This window comes from Heterodontus francisci, unplaced genomic scaffold (genome assembly GCF_036365525.1).
Source record: "Heterodontus francisci isolate sHetFra1 unplaced genomic scaffold, sHetFra1.hap1 HAP1_SCAFFOLD_236, whole genome shotgun sequence".
NCBI lineage: Eukaryota > Metazoa > Chordata > Chondrichthyes > Heterodontiformes > Heterodontidae > Heterodontus > Heterodontus francisci.
The window spans coordinates 1866104-1893569 of record NW_027141158.1 but is presented as its reverse complement, the minus strand read 5'-3'; the positions used below and the strand labels follow the sequence as shown (position 1 = coordinate 1893569).

General features: G+C 42.8%; 1 protein-coding gene across 1 annotated transcript; it reads right to left on the bottom strand.

Annotated features, from left to right (window-relative positions):
* Positions 1-910: 910 nt before the first annotated feature.
* LOC137362357 (scavenger receptor cysteine-rich type 1 protein M130-like) lies at positions 911-19914 on the bottom strand. Its single transcript, XM_068026769.1, has 5 exons — positions 19869-19914; positions 14552-14782; positions 6623-6937; positions 3979-4293; positions 911-987 (listed from the first exon to the last, which is right to left on the bottom strand). Exons 1-5 carry the CDS (start codon positions 19912-19914, stop codon positions 932-934), a joined length of 963 nt encoding a protein of 320 aa, XP_067882870.1. The 3' UTR covers positions 911-931.
* Between the last annotated feature and the right edge of the window lie 7552 nt (positions 19915-27466).

Below are 27466 nucleotides of genomic sequence, written 5' to 3'. Positions count from 1 at the left end.
GGGCAGATGCCTGAGTGGCAAATGGTCGAGACAGCGGAGCTTACAGAGGTTGTAACTAGTGAAGCCAGCCAGGATTGCATTAGCATCATCGAGTCTGGAGGGAACAACGCTATCGACAAGACGAGATAAGGGCAAATGCGGGTGATGTCATGGAGGTGAAAATAGACAGTGTTAATGAGGATATGGAGATTTGATAGGAGGATCACCCTGGGGTCAAATATAACACCAAGATTACAAGCTGTCTGGCTGAGTGACAGACAGTTGGCATGGCGAGAAATGGAGTTGGCAGCAAGGAAACATGCGATGGGGACTGATGGTTTCTATCTTTTCAATACTGAGTTGCAGGAATTTTCTGCTGATGCAGTACTGAATGTCAGCCTGGAATTCTCACAGTGTACAGGCATTGGAGGGCTCAAGAGTGTTGAATGTGAGGTAGAGTTGGATACAGTGAGATACATGTGGAAACTGAGGCTTTGTTTGCGGATATCACTGAAAGGCAGCATGTAAATGAGTAATGAAGTGTCAAAGGATCGATCCTCTGGTGACACTATAGGTGACTTTGCAGAAGCAGGAAGAGAAACCATTGCTGGCAACTTTCTGACCATGACTGTACAGATAATACTAGAACCAGCTGAGTGCAGTCCCACCCAGCCGTGTGTTAATGGGGAGGAATTGGACAAGTATTTCATGATCAATCATATAAAAATTTGAGACAAGTCAAGAAAGAGGAGGTGGAATCGTTTATATTTGTCACAATCACTTCGGATGTCATTTGTTTTCGGCCTGTGGTGTGGATAGAAAATTGATTTGCGTAATTGAAACATGCAGCTTCATATAAGATGAGCATGGATTTGGGAGGCGACAACACATTCAAGGACTTTGGCGAGGTACGATCAGTTGGAGCTGGGCAGTAACCTGCATGGACAGGTGGTCAATGGTTCCTTTCTGAGGAGAGGTGTGATGACTGCTGATTTGATGGAGAGGAGCCTGAAAATGTAGAGAGAGAGAGAGAGAAAGAGAATCGTTAATATTGCCAGCTAATATGGAACCCAGGAAGGGAATGTTTGTGTTCAGTAGTTTAATAGAAATAAGGTGTAGACAGCAAAATGTGGATACCATCAACAGCACAGGTTCAGAGAGAGAGTGAAGGATTCTAGGAGAGAAACAAGAAATGTGAATTCAGGGTGATCGTATGGGATGGAGGTGGGAACTGATAGGAAGTTAGGCCTGATGGGTTGGGGAAGAAAGGGAGGTGACTGAACGGATGTTTTTGAACTTTGTGACAAAAAGTCTATGAGCTCCTCTCAATTATTTTTGGAGTTCAGGTGGATGAGGCAGGGGAGTGGTTCAGGAGGAAGATTTATGATGGAGAATATTTGCTGTGCGTTTTCTTTGGCTTCCTGGATAATCTTTGTCAAACAGGAGGATTTAGTGAAGATGAAGAGGACCCAATGATGCTTTATGCGACTGATACATTCAGGATTATATTACCAGATAGTTCCCCACATGTCACCGTGCCTTTTTATGTTTTTCAATTATTTCAGGGAATGTTGGTGTCACTGGCAAGACCAGCAGTTTAATCCATGCTATTTATTACTTCATGATTACTTTATTACTCCACTTCATATTGGAGAATGTAAGGTCCACAAGTCCTACCCTTAAACATCAGCCTTGCAATATGCAGTATCTTCGTGTGGAACTACGTTCTAGGGTTGTGTTGATTATAACATTATTAACATTATCATAAATCAATTTAATATTAATTGCATAAGAGAATCACTTACCTTTGAAAGGATGGGACTCTGTCTTTGACAAGGAATATATTTGAGTAATTTTAGATACATAAACCGCATGTCTGAACAGAGAAGATGCAGACCTGTCTGTCCAGACAGACTGCTGCAATTATGTTAAATGAGCAAACGAAACATGTGAGGTACATTAGCAATTGCGATTGTCTGTAAAAAATCAATGAACTAAACGACTAATTCTATCAATATATGACTGTTGGACCGGACCAAAGAGGGCAGAAAACAGGATCTCTCTGCAAAATGTTGGACAGGATCAGGAAGCGCCTACGGGCAATTGAACTGTCGATGTGCAGACCTCCCGGCTGAACAGAAACCAGTATTTAATCTGGACTGGACAAAAATGATTGGACTAATTGCGTCAGGCACTTTGGAGAATAAACATCAGCAATGTGACCCATCAGATACAGAAGTAGAAGACAAGGAGAAGACACATGGCTTCTGTAGGTGGGCATAAATGTTGGGTGGAGCTTAACATCTACCTAACTGAAGAACAAGATGACATACTCGACTCTGTCCAGTGACTGAGTGTGTAATAACCATTCAGCACTGTAAACTTCTGACGTGAAACGCTGGAATGTATTGATTTCCGCAGTGTCCGAAGAAAATGCTTACTGTAACCAATCGGTATCAAATCTGAATCATTAACTATCTCATATGTTGTAAGTTCCACATGTCGTATGCAAATAAATGTTCATTGGAACAACCCGAAAACATCTGCCCACACTCAAGCCAAAGGACTTGCAGGTTGGCAGGTAAATTGACCATTATAAATTGCCCCTAGCCGTGGTAGGGAAATATAGGGACAGATGGGACAGATGGGGATGTGGTAGGAATATGGGATTAGTGCAGGATTATTATAAATGGGTGGTTGATGGTCGGCACAGTCTAAACAAAACTAAACTACACTCTGCATAATGCAACATCCCCAGAACACATGCATGCATTAACATGCCACACAATGAAACTTTAAAGTGTCTAGTCCAAAACATCTGTCTACTTTTATACACAATCCAATGAAACTAGCACCAGACCAACTCCCACACAGCTACCTCCACTTATATACTATACAGTCGAACTGATTGCAAGCTTGGCGCCGGATTTGATACCACAGCTGAGAATCCAATTCCGTATTCTCTTTCTCATAAGGCCGTTATCTTTCACCTCTATCATCATTCACCTCCCTTCCTGCCTCAGCCCATCTGCTGCTGAAATGCTCACCCATGCTTTGTTGCCTGCAGAATCGAATATTTCAATGTTCTCCTGGGCGATCACCCATCTTGCATCCTCCAGAAACATCAGCTCATCCAAAGTTTTGTTGCCTTCCCTACATGAAGCTCCTCTCAGGAACGCCATGGCACTCGACGATCTACTGGTTTCCCTGCGATCAATACCCAGAGTTTCCAAATATGATCTTCATGTTCAGACACCTTCATGCTCTCCCCCTGCATCAGTATAACCATCTCCAGCCTGAATCATTTCAGGAGCTCTGCTTTTTTCTGAATACAGCTTGTTGCACTTCACCCACTTCAATTGCCCACAACTTTCAGTTTTGCCTTTAACCATCTAACCCCCAGATCTGAATTTCCACCAGAAATATTTCCTTGTCTCCGGCTCTTCAAATCCAACCATCTGACTAAGAACAATAACAAGAAATGCTGGAATCACTCAGCAGGTCTGTCGGCATCTGTGGAAAGGAGAAGCAGAGTTAACGTTTCTGGTCACTGACCCAAAACGTTAACTCTGCTTCTCTTGCCACAGATGCTGCCAGACCTGCTGAGTGAATCCAGCATTTCTTGTTTTTGTTTCAGAATTCCAGAATCCGCAGTATTTTGCTTTCATCTGACTAAACATTTCGTCACCCACTCTAACATCTCTTTGTTTGGCTCTGTGTCAGTTTTCTCTCCGTTTACATTCCTGTTAAACCCCTTGTGATGTATGTGTTAATTGAAATTTCTGTAATACAAACGTTCTTGCTGTTTAATTGTGTCCGTGTCCTCTCTCTCTGTACACCACCCCAGCTCCCCGACCGCCCACCATCCTCTCCGACTCTCCTCGAGTGAAATTATTGCTTTGAGAAACCCAGGAACAAGTAACCGATATTATCACTTTTCTCAGCAGATTAGACATTTCACTTTTATGTTTTTGTAAAAGCAGTGAAGAATTTGCTTACCTGAACACAGGACCCCTACATCCATACTGTCAGTGAGAGACGAATTCAATGTGAATAAGATGCAGTTCTGGAGCTGCAATTCGTTTCCTTCACACTGGACATCATTCACCCAGATGGGTCCTTCACTCTCTCCGTCCTTTGAATAGTTATAAGCGGCTGTCGCTTCACCACAACCCAGCTGTGTACAGACTACATTGGCATCATTCAGGGTCCAGTGTCTATCCTGCAATCTCCCCCAGCTGCCATTGTAGTAAATCTCCACTCTCCCATCACACCAGCTTCCCCCGTTAGTCAGAATTAGTGACCAATTTTCATCTACAACATGAAACAGATTGAGAATGGTGAAACTGAAGCAAAATATCTCAGAATTTACTGCCACCCGAAAAGTCATTAATATTAATGGTTACTATTCCTGTCATCATTGTTCAGAAGGCTTGTTGAAAGATCATTTTCACCATTACCTTTTCTCTGTAAATACATTTTAGAGACGTACCGAGTAGCTTACGGTTGCTGAACTGGGGACAGAGGGTAAAATGAACTGTAGGTGATAGCCGAGGGACTGAAGGCCGTCCTCCTGTCCACATGCACTGATATTCCAGCTCTCGCCCTGTACTTGAAAATATCATCAACTTTTCTTCCAGTTTAACCTCCTTATATTCACATGGTCCATCTTCAACTCTTCCATTCTCTTCCTCAACATCTCTGTCTCTGCTTCTGGGCATAGGTTATTAACTAATATAAAGAGTAAACCCAGTGACTCTCACAGTTACCTTGTCTATGCTTCCTCACACCCCGATTCTTCGAATTACTCTATCACATTTTTTCACTTGCTCCATCTGCAATGTCTGGTGATGCAAACTTCCATACCAGTGGTTCCAGATATGTATTCCTTTTTCCTCAACCGAGGACTCTCCTCACCTCCTCATCCACCCACCATGGTTGACAGGGCCCTCAAGCACGTCCATTCCATTCCCCAAACGTCTGCTTTCACCCTTTCCCCCTCCCGGAATAATGATAGGATTCTGATTCTCCTCATCTTCCACTCCATCAGCTTCCATATTCAACAGATCATCTTCCACCATTTCCACCACCTTTAATGTGGTGCCACGACAAAGCACATCTTCCCCTTCCCTCCACGTTTAACATTCTGAAGGGACCATTCGCTCTGTGGCACTCTGATTCACTCTTCAATCATTCTCAGCACCCCTTCCCCCAGGACCTTCCCATGAATGCGCAGGAGGTGCAGCCACTGCCCTGTTACCTCCACCTTTCTCACCATCCAAGCCGCCAAATACTGCTTCCAAGTGAAACAGCGATTTTCTTGTACTGCCTTCTCTTTAGTATACTGTATTCACTGTATTGACTGATCATGATACCGTCTGCTTTACATTGGGACACCAAACATAATTGAGTGCTTACTTTGCACAACACCTTTGTTCAGTCTGCAAGCTTTACCTTTAGCTTCCAGTTGCCTGTCCTTTTCATTATTTATTCTGCTCCCACTCTGACATCTCTCTCCTCTTTCTCCGACACAGTTCCAATGAAGATTAACATAAGTTTGAGAAACAGCACTTCCTCTTTCCACTAGACTCTTTACAGGCTTTTGGAATGAACACTGAATTCAGCAATTTCAGGAAAGATTCCCTCCCCTTTTTTGGACGATGTCTTGCCTTCCAATTTGCAGCTCCTCTCGAAATGTGTTTTTCACTTGGCCCATTCCTATCTCTTTCTGCCTTGCATTGTCCCATTTACCATTTAATTCTTCCTGCCTTCCACCATATCACAGATTGTTCCTTTCGTTCTTTCCTTGCTTTCCCCTTTCTTTAAAAACTGTTAAATCTCTAAGTTCTGATGAAAGATCTGCAAACTGTAAGGTTGATTCTGTTTCTTGCACCGCAGATGCTGCCAGAACTTCTGAGTATTTTCAGCACTTACTGTTTTTATTACCTATATTTTAAATTGTGAAACGTGGGAGCAATTTGCGTTGAGCAATGTCAAACGGACAGCGATCAGTTAACTGAGCAGATAATCTGTTATAAGAGGGCGCTGGTTGAGGGATAACTGGGAGAATTGTAATTTACATCAAGTTTGTGAAATAATCAAAGACATGGCATATTGGTGAAATAACGAGTTACTTCACTCACTATCATTTTATTGCCCTTAATGTAATGGAAATTAAAATTTATCTCATGCTATTTAGTTGGAAACAAGTTCACAGTTTTTTCTATTGCACAGCTGATCTTTGCAGAGAATTCCATGATAATTCATATTTGAACGGCCAACATTGAGAACAGTTTCAATGCTCGAGCAAAATTTCCATTCTATGGCAGTGGTCCTGGGAGCAAATTGCTGATTCTATAGCCCTTGAATAATGCCCTAGATTTACCACAAAAGAGATATTATATGAGCGATAAGTACTAATCACGAGACATTGTATGTATTCAATGTTTACTGGAGTGAAGCTCTTTGATTCATTTGTAATTTAATTCAGACCAATAAACCGACAAACACATCTCAGAATCTTAGTGTCGAAGGAAGCATGGGATCAGCAAAACTAGTGAATCAACGACCTGTGGAAATAGTTAATGATGCTTGACAGCAGAACAGTTGGTGTATTTCAGTTCAATTGACTGAGATGACTCACCCGTACAGATGACACTGGCGTCATTTTCATGGGAGCAGCTAAACTGATCCCAGGATGAAACAGGACACTCCCACAATCGCGTCTCATTCCCCCGACACCTGTAACTTTCCTTCCACACTGGACCGGCTCCCTTCCCAAAGTGAGCTCCTCCCGGGATTGAGGTTACTGTCCCACACTGCAAGTGCTCACAGACCACGTTGGCGTCTTCCAGATCAAAGTACATGTCACTCAGCGTCCCCCACTGGTCTCCATGCAGCACCTCCACCCGGCCAGAGCATCTGTTCGTCCCATCAACCAATCGAGGTCCATGTTTCCCTGTATTGGAAACGAATCCAAATCCAAATAATTTATAAATCATCCTCTGCATAGAAACAGCAAAATAGAAAATGGGTATAAAAGTTGAATCTTATGTACACGATTATCTATCCATACTTTACACAAATTATCTATCAAAAAACAATTAGAATTACCACAGCAACACAAAAGCAAAATACTGCAGATGTTGGAAACCTGAAATAAAACAGAAAATATTGGAAATACTGAGCAGGGCTAGCAGCATCTGTGGAGAGTGCAAGAGAGTTATGTTTCAGGTCTGTGTACTTTCATCACAATAATTACTACAGGACCTCTTTAAGAAGTTGGCTGAACACTCAAAAATTAACAGCTCTTCCTGTAAACGCTAATCGATTGTTGGTCTTTATCTCTTGGATTTTGGAATGTAAACGATGAAGGATGTGATGATTCAGTTGTATCTGTTGTCACGTTTGGGCACGGCACTTCACAAAACCATTGGCTGTGGAGGTTGTTCAGGACAGTGTCACTAGAATGGCAACAATGCTTTAAACGGTACATTATGAAGATAAGTTGCATAAACTTTGTTTGTAATAGATTTAGTTTAGAAGGATTACAGCTTATCTAGTTGATGTGTTTAAAATGGTTAAGGGGTTTGATAGATGAGCTATAGAAGATCTGGAGAACAAATACAAAACAAACCCATTTCGGAGCTGCTTTTCTTTATGCGGATGTGGACATCTCTGGCAGAGGTGGCAGTTATTGCTCAACTCTATTTGCCCTTGAAACCGGTGTCAGGACCGTCCTCTTGAACTGCAATTGCCTGCATGGGGAATGTTCTTCTGCAATGCAGTAAGGTAGAGTTAAGGCAAAGTGTGCAAGCATAGACTGTACCTTTAGCTGCATGTGTTGTCAGCAGAGTGGGAAGTTTGGAATTTGGTAATTAGTGGCTAAGACTTAAATCTAGCCGTAACATTTAGCAATTCGCTTGGAATTAAAAACCAAACTGCAAGGCAGTTCATTGTTCGCAGTTAACAGGGTAAGTCAGGTTAGCAGTAAGCTGTCAATCAGCTGTGATTGTGCGAACTCGGGTAATTACTGTCAGCTGGAAACTGTCTGGACTGTTGTATCTCGAATGTGCCTCAAAAAGCATATAATATTGGACGTCATTGCAAGATGATTTGAGTAAAGGAGCAAGATGTTACTGCACCTATACAGGGCTTTGGTGAGACCACACCTAGAGCATTGTGTGCAGTTTTGGTCTCCTTATCTGAGGAAGGATGCCCTTGCCATTAAGAGTGTGCAAAGTAGATTTACAAGGCTAATTCCTGGGATGGCAGGATTCACGTATGAAGAGAGATCGGATCGACTCGGACTATATTCACTAGAGTTTAGAAGAATGAGAGAGGATCTCAGAGAAACCTATAAAACTCGAACAGTACTAGACAGGCTACATGCAGGGAGGATGTTCCCGATGGCTGGAGAGTCCAAAACCACGGGTCACAGTCTCCGGATATGGAGTATGCTATTTAGAACCGAGATGAGGAGAAATGTCTTCACTCAGAAGGTGGTGAACCTGTGGAATTCTCTACCACAGAAGGCAGTGGATGACAGATCTCTAAATATATTCAAGAAGGAGATAGATATCTTTCTTAATACAAAAGGAATCAAGTGATATGGGGAAAAACGGGAACAGAGTACTGAATTAGATGATAGGCCATTACTTTTTTTGAATGGCGGAGCAGGCTCCAAAGGGCTGTCTGGCCTACGCCTACTCCTATTTTCTATGATTCTATATTTAGACTTCTGGTAAGGCAGAGTGTAAACAAAGATTGCAATGTTAACTGAATACATTATGAACATAGTGGGAAGTTAGAGTTTGCTCAGAGTAAGAATTCGGTGCAGAGGGGTAAAAGGAAGTATTTTTTATTCTTTCACAGGGGGTGGGAATTTCGGGCTCGGACAGCATTTATTGCCAATCCCGAACTGCCCTTGCAAAGATGGTGGTGAGCCGCCTTCTTGTACCACTGCAGTGCATGCGCTTTCAGTACACTCACAGTACTGTTAGCAAGGGACTTCCAGGATTTGACCCAGCGACAGTGAAGGACCGGTTATATAGTTCCAAATTAGGATGGTGTGTGCTTCGGAGGAGAACATGCAGATGGTGTTCCCATGCATCTGCTGTCCTCGTCCTTCTAGGTAGTAGAGGGTGAGCGTTCGGATGGAGGTGTTCTGTTTTGTCTGTTAAACTGGAGTCAGTGACTAGAGCAACCGGTTTAAAAGAGCGCCACAGCCAGCAGTAGCACAGCCTATTGGAAGGGGCTGAGAGACAGACACCTGGCAAATAGAGGGACAAACTCACTCAGTGAAGCAATTGTCAGGTCAGAGTGTGAGAGGGCGTGGGTAAGTTGTAAATACGGACTATGTTAATTGATGAGTGCTTAGTGTTTCGGCGTTAGCTAACCAGTAAAATAGTGTTAAAGCTAAAATGCATCAACAAATAATTTTACCTCTAAAATAAAGACAGACTAAGTTCTGGCAGAGCAGGTTTTTTTCTGGATATTGGAATTTGTCGAGAATGGAACTGAACCGAGGGAACTTGTCTGTAGTAGATATCTCAACCTGGAACCTCTCTGGCTCAGGATCATAGAGCTGTTGTGGGAATTGGAAAAACACCAACACATATGATAGCAAGAAGAGTATTTGACAGTTTGCTGCAGATTTCAGTCACACCTTGTCGAGAGCTGCAGGATCAGAATGAGGTTGTTGCAGCTTATAGTGTACAGATTTGAAATCCAGATGTAATGGAGAACGAGGATATACAGAAGTGAACAGGAACAAAGTACTGTCTATTTGTGAAGATCAGGATGAAGACTGTTAGAAGGACAGCCACAATGTTGACCGTGATACCTTCGAATAGGAAGCTGTTCAAAAGGAGGAGGAGTGGTGCATAATGTGATACTTTTAAGTGATTCAATAATTAGGGCATTAACAGTCCCACACAGTATTTTCCCAACTTGTGCGAAGTGAGGGTTATCTCAAATCAGAATGCAAGATTGGGGTGGAAATATCCAGTCGTTGTGGACCAATTAGGCATAAACAACATTGCAAAGAGTAGGCAAGAGGTTCTTTTCGGAGAGTACCAGGAGCTGAAATATAAAAGAAGATCTCAAGGATTATAATATCTGGATTATTATACAAGCCGCTTGCACATTGGCATAGGAAAAATAAACGATCAGGGAGATGAACACGTGCTTGAAGGTTATGATGTTGGAAAGAGGTGTTACCTTTCAAAGGACCCTGGCACCTGTACTGGGATATTAAAGAACTATTCTGTTGGAATGTGAAGCACCTGAATCGGGTTGGGATCAGGGTCCCAGAATAAAGGATAAATAGGGTTGTTACAGGAACCTTAAACTAGTAAATGGGTGAGGGGAGGCTGGTGGGGGGCGGGGTGAGGGGGTAGAGCACAGTTGTAAATGTAGCATATCTAGGTGCTACAGGGAAATAGAAAACTAAAATATTCAACATTTGAGTCAGACCATTTTACGGTTTTACATCACGTGCCTTTGCGCTGAGAACAGCAGTTGCTTTCTTGAAAAAGCAGTTGTTAGAAATACTGACAGACCACGACGTTTTGGGCCATGTACTCTGCCCATTGTCTGGAGAAATAATTGTAATTGGTGGAAGCAGTCTGTTTATATGCAGTGCAGAACGGGAATGTGGGCAGGATCTTACTACTGATAGGTTATTACATGTTCTTGTTCTGTTTTTTCTTGGTCAGTTAATTATATTCCATGAGAGGTCAGTATATGCCATTATTCTTGCTGCTGATTCGTCAGTTATTGTGCATCGTGGCAAGTCAATCCATGCTACTGTTCTGGTCGTGGTTTGTTGGCTGCACAGCAGGTGCTTGTGCGTTTCTCGAGGAGGGAAACCCTGATATTCACCGAGGAACAGGTCACTGTTAGGGGGAAGGTCTTGTGTTTATCGGTCTCCATAGCTTCCTTGACGCAGTGAACGGCACAAGCCTGCCATCAAGGAAGCTCAACTCAATGACCACCGCATTGAATGGTCCAATTCCAAACTCAACCTCATCTATTATGGACTGGCGTGCACGACACAAGAACATCATAAGTATAAAAGAGACCAAAAACATGCAAAAATACAAAAAGAAAAATGCACAGATCTTCGTGAATGGCAGAGATACAAAGAATAGCAAAGGATGACAAAACAGTTCGCAAGAGCTACAAAACTTTTACAATAACTTCAGAAATATATTGTCATTAAAAGCAATGTGGTCTCATTACAATGACAGTTGTGATATTATAAATGAAAATAAGGAAATGGCAGGAATTATGCATAATTTCGTTGCATCAGTATTTACATGGACACAACTTTTATTAAGGTTCTTTGTTGCCGCAGTCGGACAAATGCTGCCCTGACATTGAGGGCAGTCACTGTCATCTGGAATGCAGCTTTATCATACATGTTTGTACAAAGGGTGTGATGTGGTCTGAAGCTGAGGGGTCCGACAAACCCAAACTGAGCATCAGTGAGTAGTTTATTGGTAAGTACTGCTTGATAGCGCTGTAAACAACACCTTCCATCCCTTTGTTAATGATTGAGAGCAAACTGCTGGATCAGTAATTAGAAAATTGCAATTGTCACACTGCTATTTAAAGAAAGGTTAGCGAGAGAACCAAGGCAATTATAGATTGGTTAGCCTAACAGCAGTTGTCAGGAAATTACTAGAGTGTACATTTGAAGATGGAGTGTCTGATCACCTTGAAAAGTGACAGCCAATCAGAGAGAGCCAGCGTGGATTTGTAAAAGGTAGATCATGCTTGATGAACCTGATCAAATATTTTGTGGAGGTAACTAAAGTAGAGAACAGGGGAACCTGAATGGATGTTATTCAGATGAACTTCCGGAAAGCACTCAGCAAAATCTCTTGTAACTGATTGTTGGCTAAACTTGAAGCTCATAGAATTTAGGGAAATTATTGACCTGCTTCGGACGTTTGTTTAGTGGCAGGAGATAGACAGCAGGGATAATGGGCAGATCATCTAACTGGCAGGATGTGATGGCGCCGTCCCACAGGAACCTCAACTATTCACCATATTTATTAATGACTTAGATCTCTGGATAGAAAGCCACATATAATTGACATACTCAATATTGCCATTGAAATAAAATATCAGCCATATTGTAATCATGCATATTTTAAGCATAACTTTACAAAAAAAAAGATTCCGTGACTGTGTAAAACTATTTCAATATTGGTGAGCGTGAGGTGTCCAATTTGGACTTAAAAAGATTACAGTATTTTCTACATGGTGAAAAGCCGGATGCAGCACAGGGAAAATAGACTTCAGGGTCATGGGAAAGTACAGGAACGAAAATCAAAGCAGCCAATGGAATACTGGGATTTATGTCTAGAGGAATGGAATACAAGGGTGAAGAAATGATGCTGCAGCTAAAAAAAAACTGGTCAGGCCCCATCTGGTGTAATGTTAAGCTATGGGCAATATGCTTTGGGAAGGATATGTTGACCAAGGAGAGTGTGCAGCATAAAAGATGCGAGAATGATTCCTTGGCTTCAAATGTTTCTGTTTTTTATTCATTCATTTGATGTGGGTGTCGCCGGCAAGGCCAGCATTCATTGCTCATGCATCGTTACCTTTCACAACTGGGTGACTTGTTAGGCTATGTAAGAGGACAGTTAAGAGTCAACAGCATTGCTGTAGGTCTCTGGTCACATGTCGGCCAGACCAGGTAACAATGGCAGATTTCATCCCCTAAGGATATGACGAAACAAGATTTTTTTAAATAACAATCGACAATGGTTTTATGGTTACCATTACTGAGACTAGTTTTTAATTGCAGATTTATTAACTGAATTTAAATTCCACGAGCTGCGATGGTGGGAATTGAACCAGCGTCCCCAGAATTAGCCTGGGACTCTGGATTGCTAGTCCAGTGACATTAGCACCACACCATTGCCTCCCCTCATTATGAAGAAGGATTACACAAACTGTGGCTGGGTTCCCTGAAATTTATAAGAGTCATGTCCTTTCACATTCCCAGCCTATGTCTTCCAGCTGCTGGAAAGTCTTTGGGAATTCTGCAGGTGAGCTACTTGCCACAGAATGCCGATCATCTGACCTGCTCCACTCGCCACTACATTATTGTGAATGGTCTAGTTCAGTTTCTTGTCAATGACAACACCCAGTAGGATTTGATGGTGGTAGTGAATTCACTGATTATAATAGCTAGGGGAGATGATATTGTCTCTCTTGTTGGAAATAGTCATTAACTGACACGGAGGTGGTGAGTGTGTTACTTTCTACCTATCAGCCCAAGTCTAAATAATGTCCGGATTCTTGATGTAATTGGGCATGAACTGTTTCTTAATCCAAGGAATTGTGAATGGAACTAAAGACCATGCAATTCTCAGCAAAAAGCCCAACTTCTGACATTTTGATGGTGGGAAGGTAACTGACGAAGCACCAGAAGATAGTTGGGCCTCAAAGAACAATTAGGAAACACATTTTTCGATAAAAACAGCGGCAATCTGGAACTTTCCCTAACAACGTCCAAAGTAAAGAGCTGTGGATGTTACATCTAATCTAAATTTTCAAGACTAATATTGATAGATTTTTTTAAGCTCGGTGTATCAAGGAATCTGGGTCAAAGCCAGGTAAAGAGACTTGAAGAACATATCAGGTATGATCTAACTGAATGATCGAACAGGCTAGTGCAACTGAAAGCTCTGTACTGATAATGTGGATATGTGTCCGATCCTGTCATATTTAGCGGGTAAAATACACACTTTCTATAAAATAACTTTGTAATCTTTCAATTCTGGCCTGATTGCACTGAGCAGTGCTGGAGTACAGCCGTGCTTTTATACCCTGCCGTTCAGTTAGTGTTAACGTGGGCACAGTGGAGCAGTGGTTTGCATCACAGCTCCAGTGACCTGGGTTCAGTTCTGGGTGCTGTCTGTGCGGAGTTTGCATGTTCTCCCTGTGAATGCGTGGGGTTCTGCCGCGTGCTTTGGTTTCATCTCACAGTGAAAGACTTGCAGGTCGAAAGTAAATTGACCATTGTAAATTAACCCGACTGTGGGTAGGTGCAAGGAGAGTGGTAGGTAATGTAGGATCAGTAGAAATGGGTGGTTGTTGGTCGACAGACAGTCGGTGGGCCGAAGGGCCTGCTTCAGTACTGTATGATAAGAATACTAACGTGGGCAGGGAGGATCAGAAGGCTATTGTAATGTCGGATCATTCGTGGTGTTCAAATTAAAGTATCGAAATAGGCCAGTGCATATTCATTTAGTCAACTCCCAACTGTTGCAGCCAATATTCAATTCTAAATATACATTCGGTGCAGTGGTAAACAAACTTGCGAAAATTCTGCTTCTTGCAAAATAAATGTTAAGATTCAGAACCATCTTGTTTACCAGTAATTGTGGGTATTTTGTACCACGTTACACCAGACCTTTAGCAGTAATAATAAACTATAATGACTAGTTTAGATATGAACCTTTCAGACAGAAACATGGGAATGCCACCTTCCTCAGTTTTCCACATATTAAGCAGGGAGTTGCCTGCTTTTCAGTAAGTCTGTACTCACCGGAACAGATCACACTGGCATCGTTCCTGTGGCTGCACTCCTGCTGATTTCCTTGAAAAAGACGGCAGTCCAATAAACTGGTCTCATTTCCAGTGCAGTCAAAGATATCAGACCGTACGAGCCCAATGCCCTCTCCAAAATGAGCATATCTTGGCACCGACACGGCGACTCCACACTGAAGCAGATTACAGGCCACATTGGCGTCTTTCAAATCCCAGTCAAGGTCACACACTGTTCCCCAGTTTTCACCGTACTGGATCTCCAGTCTGCCTGAGCATGGGGAGTCTCCGGATGTTAGTCGAGGATATCTGTGATCTTAATAAGCATATTATATCATAATTAGCATAATACGTTAATAATCACAATAATACATAGATTTTTATTTCAATACGCATCTGATTAATCACAGATCTGGCACGAGCCGTTCTCAGATTCTGTTCAAAACTGATGATGCTGGGTTTCCTGTATCACTACTGCTTATAATGTGACAGGACTATAATCTTTAAAATGTGCCTTTATTTATTTATAACTTACCCAGTCGCCGTCACTGTATCAGCAGTTAGAACTGGGCAAGAAGTATTGTGTGACAAGAACTGGTGCTGGGAGTACTGTTGTTCATATTTAACATAAATGATTTCGACGCAGAAAAAGGACGTACAATTGTAATATTCACTAATGACATTGACTTGGAGCAATAGTTAATACAAAGGCAGATTGTGAGAAAAATACTTCATGTTAACGAAATTGTAAATGAATTTTCATGCAGATAAATGTGCACTTACACATTTGGGTAGGAAGACTGAGAACCCATACTCCTTGGACAATGATAATCTAAATTGTGTCGCGGAGCAATGGGACTCAGGGGTGCAGATATAAAAATCAATAAAATAGCAATACAGGTTAACAAAGCTCTGGAAAATACAAAAAAAAATGAGTTTTATTAAAGAGAGATACGTTGAAAGGGGAGTCACACCCAGCACAAGGAAAGATTTGGTGTTGATTGGGAGGAGGTTGATTGGGTACTAACCAGTCAGTGTTTCCCTACTTTTCTAGGCAGTGTGCAACTGAGCAACTTCACACCATATCAGTTGAATCCTAGTGCTGTAACTGCTGTAACTGTACTGGATCAGCTTGGCTAGAGTTGTCGCTAGTTTTAGAGCACTGATCTTCAGCACTACAGCTGGAGTGTTATCAGGCCTTTAACTTTTGCTTTGTGCTGCGTGCTCAGCCGCTTCTTAATGTTGTGTGCCGTAATCTTCGGAATGGACCAAACAATAGAACGCATTTGCACAGCGCTAACCCATTGACATGAATTGTCACACAATACTTCTCAACTTTTGTCAGTCTGAATAACTACCTTTAACCCACAATTTGTTGACTGTTTTGTAGCCAGTTTGCTACAGTCTGTCTTGATCACCCTTCAAAGCCCTTCGTATGCAATTAATTACCCTGCAACCACATTCACAGTTTTAAGTTTAAAAACTGGACAGACAGTTTGCGACTAACAAGCTGCAGCAGTCAGCATATAATCATAGAATGTTTACAACACAGAAGGAGGCCATTCAGCCCGTTGTGTCCATGCTGGATATCTGTAAGAGCACCTCACTAGTCCTATGCTTCTGCCCTTTCTACATAGACATGCAAAGATTTTCTCTTCAGGTGCTTGTCCAATTCCATATTGAAAGCCACAATTGAATCTGTCTCCATCAGACTCGCAGGCAGAACATTCCAGATCCTAACCACTCACTACGTTAATAAGTCTTTCCTCATGTCACGGTTGGTTCTTTTCCCATCCACCTTATAACAGTGGCCTCAGGTTATTGACCTTTCTGCCAAGAGGAAAAGTTCCTCTCTATCTACTCTGTCTGGACCACTCGTGATTTTGAATAACCTCAATCAAATTTCCTCGCAGCCTTCTCTGTTTGAAGGAGAGCAACCACAGCTTCTCCAATCTATCATTATAACTGAAGTCTTTCATCCCTTGAACATTCCTTGTAAATCCTTTCTGCACACACTCTTAAGCATTCACATTCTACTAAAGTGCCATATTCAGAATTGTACACAATCGATCAGTTGAGGTGAAGCCAGTGTTTCACAAAGGTTCATAATAACTTCCTTACTTTTGTACTCCATGCCTCTATTTAAAAAGACCAACATCCCTATTAACCACTTTCTCAACCTGCCCTGCGACATTCAACTATTTGATCCCAAATACTCCCAGATCACTCTCGTCCTGCAGTCACTTTAGAACTGTACCCTTTAAAAGAGACTGGCAACTAGCATTAAAAGAAGTTCCAATATTTTTTATAGACAGATAACTAGCAAAAAGTTGGTAAAAGGAGGAGTGGGGCCGATCAGGGACCAGAAAGGGGATTTAATATAGCTGAGCTATTAACTGAACTCTTTGCATCTTTCTTTACCAAGGAAGAAGATACACCTCAGGCAATGGTAAAAGAGCTGGTAATTCACATACTAGAGGGGTTTAACATTAATAAAGAGGATGTTTTAGATATACCCTGTTATATACGAACATACGGATGAACATACTAGTTAGGACCAGGAGTAGGCCACTCGATCCCTCGAACCTGCTTCACCATTCAATAAGTTCACGGCTGTACTGATTTCTCCACATTTCCACCTACCCACGATAACCTTCCACCCCCTTGGTTATCAAGAATCTATCTACCTCTGTTTTTAAAAAAATCAAAGACTCTGCTTCCACTGCCTTTTGAAGAAGAAAATTACAAAGACTCACGACTCTCTGAGAGATAGAAATTCTCCTCATCGCTGTCTTAAATGGGCGACCCCTTATTTTTCAACTGTGACCCCTAGTTCGAGATTCTGCCACCAGGGGAAACATCTTTTCCACATCCACCCTGTCAAGACCCCTCAGGATTTTATATGTTTCAATCAAGTCGCCTCTTACTCTTCTAAATTCCAGCGGATACCAGCCTAGTCTGTCAAATCTTTCCTCGTACAACAGGTCACCCATTCCAGATATTAGTCTAGTAAACCTTCACTGTACTGCCTCCAAGGCATATACATCATTCCTTAAATAAGGAGACCAGTACTGTACACAATACTCCAGATGTGGTCTCAGCAATAATCTGTATAGCTGAAGCATAGCCTCCCTACTTTTGTATTCAATTCCACTCACGATAAATGATCACATTCTACTAGCTTTCTTAATTACGTTCTGTACCTGCATACAAATGTTTTGAGATTCATACACTGGGACACGCAGATCCCTCTGCATCTCAGAGCTCTGCAATCTCTCACCATTTATATAATATGCTTCTCTTCTATTCTTGCTGCCACGATGGACAATTTCCCACTTTCCCACATGAAACTCCATTTGACAGGTCTTTGCCCACTCACATAACCTATCTATATCCGTTTGCAGACTCCTTATGTCCTCTTCACAAGTTACATTCTTACCTATCTTTGTGTCATTAGCAAATTAAGCAACCATACCTTCGGTCCCTTCCTCCAAGTCATTGATATAAATTGTGAAAATGTGATGTCCCAGCACAGATCCCTGTGGCACACCACTCATTACATCTTGCCAACCAGACAATGAGCTATTTATGCCTACTCTCTGCTTCCTGTTAGCTACCCAATCTTCTATCCATGCCAATATGTCACCCCCTACACCATGAGATTTTATTTTCTGCAATAACCTTTGATATGGCAACTTATCAATGCCTTCTGGAAATCTAAGTACAATATATCGAGCGGTTTCCCTTTATCCACAGCACTTGCAACTCCCTCAAAGAACTCCAATCACTTGCTTAAACGTGATTTCCCTTTCACAAAAATATGTTGACTCTGCCTGATGACCTTGAATTCATCTAAATGCCCTGCTGTAACATCTTTAATAATAGTTTGTAACATTTTCCCAAGACAAATGTTCAAGTAAGTTGCCTGTAGTTTCCTGCTTTATAAATCCCTTCCTTTCTGAATAAAGGCTTTGCATTTGCTATTTTCCAAACTAAAAGAACCTACCCCGAATCCAGGGAATGTTGGAAAATTAAAATTAACGCATCAACTATCTCACTAGCTACTTCTTTTAACACCTCAGGATGAAGTCCATCAGGACCCGGGGACCCGTCAGCTCGCAGTTCCAACAATTTGCTCAGTACCATTTCCCTGGTGATTGTAACTTTTTTGAGTTCTTTCCTCCCTTCCATTTCCTGACTTACAGCTAATACTGGGATGTTACCTTTACCCTCAATATTGAAGACCGATGCAAAATATCTGTTCAATTCACCTGCCATCTCCTTATTACCCATAATTAATTCCCCAGACTTATTTTTTACAGGATCAACGCTCACTTGGTTAACTCTTTTCTTTTTTGAACCATATCTATATAAACCCTTACTATCTGTCATTATATTTCTATCTAGCTTTCTCTGGTACTCTAATGTTACCTTCCTTATCAATCTTTTAGTCGTTATTTGCTTTTTTGTATATATTCTGCCCAATCATCTGACCTGCCTCCTCCCATTTTTGTGCAATTATAGGCTTTTTCTTTAAGTTTGATACGAACTTCAACTGTTTTACTTAACCACAGATTGCGGTCCCACTCTTGGAATGTTTCTTTCTCATTGAATTGTATCTACTCTGTATATTCTGAAATATTCCCCTAAATATCTCCCACTGCATCTCTATTATCCCTTAACCTGATTTGCCAGTTCACTTTAGCTAGCTCTGCGTTCATGCCCTCATAATTGCCATTATTTAAAGTACTAGTCATGGACCCACTCTTCTCTCCCTCAAACTGAATGTAAAATTCAATCATATCATGATCGCTGCATCCTAAGGGCGCCTTAACTATGAGGTCATTAATTATTGGTATCTCGTGGCACAATACCAGGTCCAGGATTGCCTGCTCTCTGGTTGGCACCGCAGCGTATTATTCCAAGAAATTATCCCGAAAATACTCTATGTACGCCTTATCTCGGCGACTTCGGCCATCTGATTTTTCGAGCTACATGTAGGTGAAAATCTCCCTATAATTATCGGTGTACCTTTCGGACAAGCTTCCATTATTTATTCCTTTATACTCCGTCCCACAGTGTGTTTAAGGTTAGGTGGCCTGTGCACCACTTCTGACAAGTGACCTATTGCCTTTATGAATTTTCATCTCTACCCCAACGACTTCCACATCCTGGTCTGCTGAACTTAGGTCATCCCTCACTATTGTGCTAATACCATCATTATTTAACAGAGCGACCCCTCTGCTTATTCCTAGCTTCCTGTCCTTCCTAAATGCCATGTATCCTTCAATATTCGGGTCCCAATCTATATAGTGTACAGGACACAATTTCAAAGTTTGCAGATGACACAAATTTTGGAAGCATTGCGAACTGTGAGGAGGATAGTGCGGATCTTCAAAAGGACATTGACAAGTTAGTGGAATGGGCAGGCAGGTGGCTGATGAAGTTCAATGCAGAGAAATATGAAGTGATTCATTTTGGTAGGAAGAACATGGAGATAAATTATAAAATGAAGGGCTCAATTCTAAAGGGGTTGCAGGAGCAGAGGGGCCTTGGTTGAATAGTGCTAAGTCATTGACGGTGGCAGGCTAGGTTGAGCGAGCGTTTAATAAGGCGTTCAGTGTCCTGGACTTTATTAATAGGTGCGTGGAGTACAATAGTAAGGAAGATATGTAGAACTTATATGAGACACTAGTTCGGCCTCAGCTGGAGTATTGGGTTCAGATCTGGGGGCCGCACTTGAGGAAAGATGTGAGGGCATTGGAGAGAGTATGGAGACGTTTCATGAGGATGGTTCCAGGGATTGAGGAATTTCAGTTATGAAGATAGATTGGAGAAGTTATGTCTGTTTTCCTTGGAGAAGAGAAGGCGGAGAGTTGATTTGATCGAGGTATTCCAAATCATGAGGGTTCTCTATCTACTATATGGAAATGTCACAATCTCAAGCCAACTCTCCATTCGTCAAACCAGCAGCCGCTACCGGGCATGTACTGTCAGCCCGGCTGTCCATCTGCAATGATCGCTTGTCCTCAGATCGGATATAGTACACAGATTGTGAAGGTGAGACTGCGGAGCAGGGGAGGGAGGGAGGTTTCTCAGCCTCGTGGAGCCGTAGTAATGGGTCCGCAGTAATTATGGGTATCACAAGAGGAAAATGCCCTGTAAGATCCCACTTACAGGGTGGGAACTGTTTCCACTGGTGAAAGGATCGAGAAGGAGAGGGCACCGATACAAAGCATTTGGTAAAAGAAGTAAAAGTGACATGAGGGAAATATGTTTCATGCAGCGAGTGTTTCAGATCTGCAATATTTACCTGAGAACGTGGCGGAGACATGTTCAGTTGAAGCATTCAAAAGAGAATTAGACAGTTCTATGAAAAGGAAGATTGTATGGAGAGAGGGGAATGGAACTGAGTGTATGTCTCTTTCAAAGAGCCCATACAGACATGATGGGCCGAATAACCCCCTTCCGCACTTTAACAGTTCAGTGATTCTGTGATATCGCCTCTCCTCCTTGTTCCAACCAGATTGTATCAGTTCACACTTCTCTGCATGAAATTGCATTTGCCACCTGTCCGCCCATTTCACCAGAATCTCTTTGTCCTCTTGAATTCTATCACTATCCTCCTTACAGTAACTGGTCAGGATTTCAGGAAAACTCGGCGCTTTTCTTCCAATAGTTCTACGGTGCTGAGTTTAATCGTTGCAACTGCTTCCTGAACTATCTTAGCTCTTTTGTTTAATATTCTGTGCATTTCACTTTCTTCACGTTTGCCAAAATGTAAATGGCAATGCGCACGCAGCGGTGGGATCTTACAGAGCTGTTTCCTCTTTGTGATACTCCCAAAAACTGTGGACCCATTACTTCGGCTCCCCAAGGCTGAGAAACCTGCCTCCCTTCCTCCCCTGCTCCCCAGTCTCAGCTTCACAATCTGTGTAATATATCAGATCTGAGGCCAAGCGATCATTGCAGGTGGACAGCTAGGCTGACAGTACATGCCTGGCAGCGGTTGTTGGGTTGATGAATGGAGAGTTGGATTAAGATTGCGAAATTTCCTGCGGTTCAGCTCATTCACTGCAGCTTTAGGGAAAATCTCAATGGAAACTGCTTTGTCTGTATTGCAAATGTGCTCCGTATCAGGTATTTACTTCTCCCGGTGGAGAATGTTTATGAAATATATTACTAATGATATAAGTTTAAACAGTGATCCTAATAGAAACGATAATTTTAACCAGAGATTACTGGAATTATTATCATCTGATTTTCCAGGTACGGACTGACCCGGATTGTTTTATTTTCGCTTCTTCACAGATTCTATCAGCTGCGGCGGCAGATGAGAAACTGAGAAAGATTTATACCTGAGCAGATGACGCCGGCATCATCGGAGTGTGACGTGAAATACTGATCCCATTGATACGATTCGCAGTCCCGCAGAGCGGACTCAGTTCCAATGCACTCTACATCAGCCGTCACAACGGGTCCGGTCCCTTCCCCAAAGTGAGCCCAGCCCGGTGCAGAGACCGCGGTCCCGCAGCCCAGCTCCCGACACACAACAGCGGCGTCCGGCAGGTCCCAGTCAGAATCCAACACAGTCCCCCACTGTCCCCTGTAGTGAATCTCCACTCTCCCAGCGCACCGACTGCCCCCATTCACCAGTCTCAGCTCCACCGTCTCTGTAAAATATCAGAAATATCACTAAGAGGTTATAGTGTGTTAAACCCACAGGTTCCCAGCGCACGGACCCTCCCCATTCACCAGTCTCAGCTTCACCGTCTCGGTAAAATATCAGAAATATCACCAAGAGGTTATAGTGTGTTAAACCCACACGTTCCCAGCGAACGGACCCTCCCTATACACTAGGCATGAATTGATAAGAACATTAGTCTGCACCCTGAACCCTAATAAAACCCGGAGTAAATATTGCACATGAAGAAAAAGGAAAGGGAAACACTAATAAACAGTGCAAACCAGCTGGGAACCGGGCGGCAGCGAGATATTCCCACCAACACAGAGGCTCCAATGGGATCCGGATGGGGACAGGCTCAGAATATATTTAACCTGCAGAAGTGGGGAGATGGGCGTAGTTGGTATGATCACATGTTTACGTGCTCAGTACTGAATGGACGAACACAGTGAGATCCCAGCACCTGGAAAGAGCAGAGGAAATTGCACCCTCACCCACCATAGCCAATAAAGACAGGGCTGGATGGTGATGTGATCTGGAGATCAGAGCAGATTGGTGAGGTGGACCTTTGGACTGGCAACAGTATCAGTGGAGCTGATAATTCACACTCTGCTCTTCAGACACCCTCAGTTATTGCCCCTCGACATGAAGAAAGCAGTCATCTCTCAGCTAGGTAACAGTGTGAGTGGAGCTGATCCTTCACACTCTGCTCTTCAGACACCCTCAGTTATTGTCCCTCCACATGAAGGCAGCAGTCATCTCTCAGCTAGAATTAAAGACCTTTGCTAACATTATGAGGGACACACTCCCTTTCTGGCTCGCAACCGGGCAGCGGGTTATTCCGTGATCAAAAATAGTACAGAGATTGTCGTCCAAGCTTAATATTTAATGGGATGAATTAGAGCAAAGAGATAACAGGTCGTGTGAAAATAATGGGCGATTACCTGACGGGTCAGCCTGACTGTTCCCAGGTCTGCCTGAAATAAGAAGTTAACAATTAGAGTTCACTGGGACAAGAAAGGAATGACAATGTCAGAAAGAAAAGACACAAATACAACTAACTGCAGGGTCATTATTCCTTTTGCTTTGCAGAAGAAGTTATACCAGGATCTGTGATTTCATTTCTTAACACCCAAAATAAAATTTCTGCAACAAATTAATATTGGTAATGGGCCAAAATGTAGCCAGAAATGTTTTCACATATACACACACTGACACCTGGATACACTGTCTCCTTGTGGTGACGGTGGGTGGTCTCCATGTATTACCAGTGTGAAGGTGCTCTGAGAAGGCGGTGTTGATGGTCCTCTCCCTTATAGAATCTTACAATGAAACAGCACAGATGGACGCCATTCGGCCCATGGTGCCTATGCTGTCTCTTTGTAAGAGCTGTCTAGTTAGTCCCACTGCCTTTCCCCGTCGCCCTGTAAATTTGTGCTGATGGTGCTCTGACCCGTGTGTAGGTACCCTGAGAAGAGGGTGGTGATGTAACCGCCTTTAAACCCACTGGTGATGGCACTCTCAGTGAATTCAGCATTCCGATCCAAAGCTCGAGAAGGAATGGGAACATTTAAATTCAATTAAAGATTTTCTGATCCTGTGGTAAATTTCAATGCCTTTTAATTTACTGCATAATCTTCCACTGGGAACTTTCAAAGTTTCTATAAAGGTGTAATTGGCCCTTTCTGTTTTTCCATAAAATATATAGCTTCCTCAACCAAAACAAAACAACATGAAGGGTCTGTCAGCCTCCAACTCCGTGCTGACTGTTTCTTACTAAGTTGCTGCTGCTCTGATTCTCTTGTAAGCTGCCCTCGCCGACGTGCTTTATTCTTTTACCCGTTAATGATGTTCGATCAATGGTCCTCCCGTTTACTGGGTAAAAGTTCCTGCTTTTGAAAAATGCAGTCAGTCGGTTGACATGCACCCAATCTCCAAGATCACAATGTGTCTCACAGATCTCCAGGTGTTTTTACTATTCACAGCATTATATACTATAGACGTTGTGTTGACCTGTACCCAATCCCCATGATCACAATGTGTCTCACAGATCTCCAGGTATTTTTACTATTCACAGCGTTATATACAAAAGACGGTGTGTTGACCTGTACCCAATCCCCCTGATCACAATATGTCTCACAGATCTCCAGGTGTTTTTACTATTCACAGCATTATATACTATAGACGGTGTGTTGACCTGTACCCAATCCCCCTGATCACAATGTGTCTCACAGATATCCACGTGTTTTTACTATTCACAACCTTATATACTGCAGACGGTGTGTTGACCTGCACCCAATCCCCCTGATCACAATGTGTCTCACAGATCTCCAGGTGTTTTACTATGCACAACATTATATACTATGGACGGTGTGTTGACCTGTACCCAATCTCCCTGATGACAATGTGTCTCACAGATCTCCAGGTATTTTTACTGTTCACAACATTATATACTGCAGACGGTGCGTTGACCTATACCCAATCTCCCTGATGACAATGTGTCTCACAGATCTCCCGGTGGTTTTCTATTCTCTACATTACATACTACAGAAAGTGTGTTGATCTGCTCCCAATCTCCCTGAGCACAATGTATAGAACATAGAACATAGAAAATAGAACATTACAGCGCAGTACAGGCCCTTCGGCCCTCGATGTTGCGCCGACCTGTGAAACCATCTAACCTAAACTATTCCATTTTCATCCATATGTCTATCCAATGACCACTTAAATGCCCTTAAAGTTGGCGAGTCTACTACAGTTGCAGGCAGGGCGTTCCACGCCCCTACTACTCTCTGAGTGAAGAAACTACCTCTGACATCTGTCCTATTTCTCTCACCCCTCAACTTAAAGCTGTGTCCCCTCGTGTTTGCAATCACCATCCGAGGAAAAAGACTCTCACTATCCACCATATCTAACCCTCTGATTATCTTATATGTCTCTATTAAGTCACCTCTCCTCCTCCTTCTCTCTAACGAAATCAACCAAAAGTCCCTCAGCCTTTCCTCGTAAGACCTTCCCTCCATACCAGGCAACATCCTAGTAAACAAAAACAAAAACAAAAACATCCTAGTAAATCTCCTCTGCACCCTTTCCAAAGCTTCCACATCCTTCCTATAATGTGGTGACCAGAACTGCACGCAATACTCCAGGTGCGGTCTCACCAGAGTTTTGTACAGCTGCAGCATGACCTCGTGGCTCCGAAACTCGATCCCCCTACTAATAAAAGCTAACACACCATATGCCTTCTTAACAGCCCTATTAACCTGTGTCGCAACTTTCAGGGATTTATGTACCTGGATACCAAGATCTCTCTGTTCATCTGCACTGCCAAGAATCTTCCCATTAGCCCAGTACTCTGCATTCCTGTTACTCCTTCCAAAGTGAATCACCTCACACTTTTCCACATTAAACTCCATTTGCCATCTCTCAGCCCAGCTCTCCAGCCTGTCTATGTCCCTCTGTAACCTGCAACATCCTTCGGCACTATCCACAACTCCACCGACCTTCGTGTCATCCGCAAATTTACTAACACACCATTCTACACCCTCATCCAGGTCATTTATAAAAATGACAAACAGCAATGGTCCCAAAACAGATCCTTGCGGTACACCACTAGTAACTAAACTCCAGGATGAACATTTGCCATCAACACCACCCTCTGTCTTCTTTCAGCTCGCCAATTTCTGATCCAAAGCACTAAATCACCTTCAATCCCATACTTCCGTATTTTCTGCAATAGCCTACCGTGGGGAACCTTATCAAACGCCTTACTGAAATCCACATACACCACATCCACGCCTTTACCCTCATCCACCTGTTCCATCACCTTCTCAAAAAACTCAATAAGGTTTGTGAGGCACGACCTACCCTTCACAAAACCGTGCTGACTATCGCAAATGAACTTATTCTTTTCAAGATGATTATAAATCCTATCTCTTATAACCTTCTCCAACATTTTCCCCACAACCGAAGTATGGCTCACAGGTCTATAACTACCAGAGCTGTCCCTACTCCCCTTCTTGAACAAGTGGACAACATTTGCTATCCTCCAGTCTTCTGGCACGATTCCTGTCGACAATGACGACAAAAAGATCAAGGACAAAGACTCTGCAATCTCCTCCCTGGCTTCCCAGAGAATCCTGGGATAAATCCCATCAGGCCCAGGGGACTTATCTATTTTCACACTTTCCAAAATTGCTATCACTTCCTCCTTGTGTACCTCAATCCCATCTAGCCTAGTAGTCTGAATCTCAGTATTCTCCTCGACAACATTTTCTTTCTCTACTGTAAATACTGACAAAAATATTCATTTAACGCTTCCCCTATCTCCTCTGATTCCACACACAACTTCCCACGACTATCCTTGATTGGCCCTAATCTAACTCTAGTCATTCTTTTATTCCTGATATACCTAATGAAAGCCTTGGGTTTTCCTTGATCCTATCCGCCAATGACTTCTCGTGACCTCTCCTTGCTCTTCTTAGCTCTCCCTTTAGATCCTTCCTGGCTCGCTTGTAACTCTCAAGCGCCCTAACTGAGCCTTCACGTCTCATCCTAACATAAGCCTTCTTCTTCCTCTTGACAAGCGCTTCAACTTCTTTAGTAAACCACGGCTCCCTCGCTAGACAACTTCCTCCCTGCCTGACAGGTACATACTTATCAAGGGCACGCAGTAGCTGCTCCTTGAATAAGCTCCACATTTCGATTGCGCCCATCCCCTGCAGTTTCCTTCCCCAACGTACGCATCCTAAATCTTGCCTAATCGCGTCATATTTTCCTTTCCCCCAGCTATAATTCTTGCCCTGCGGTATATACCTGTCCCTGCCCATCGCTAAGGTAAACCTAACCGAATTGTGATCACTATCACCAAAGTGCTCACCTACATCTAAATCTAACACCTGGCCGGGTTCATTACCCAGTACCAAGTCCAATGTGGCATCGCCCCTGGTTGGCCTGTCTACATACTGTGTCAGAAAACCCTCCTGCACACACTGGACAAAAACTGATCCATCTAAAGTACTCGAACTATAGTATTTCCAGTCAATATTTGGAAAGTTAAAGTCCCCCATAACAACTACCCTGTTACTCTCGCTCCTGTCGAGAATCATCTTCGCTATCCTTTCCTCTACATCTCTGGAACTATTCGGAGGTCTATAGAAAACTCCCAACAGGGTGACCTCTCCTCTCCTGTTTCTAACCTCGGCCCATACTACCTCAGTGGACGAGTTCTCA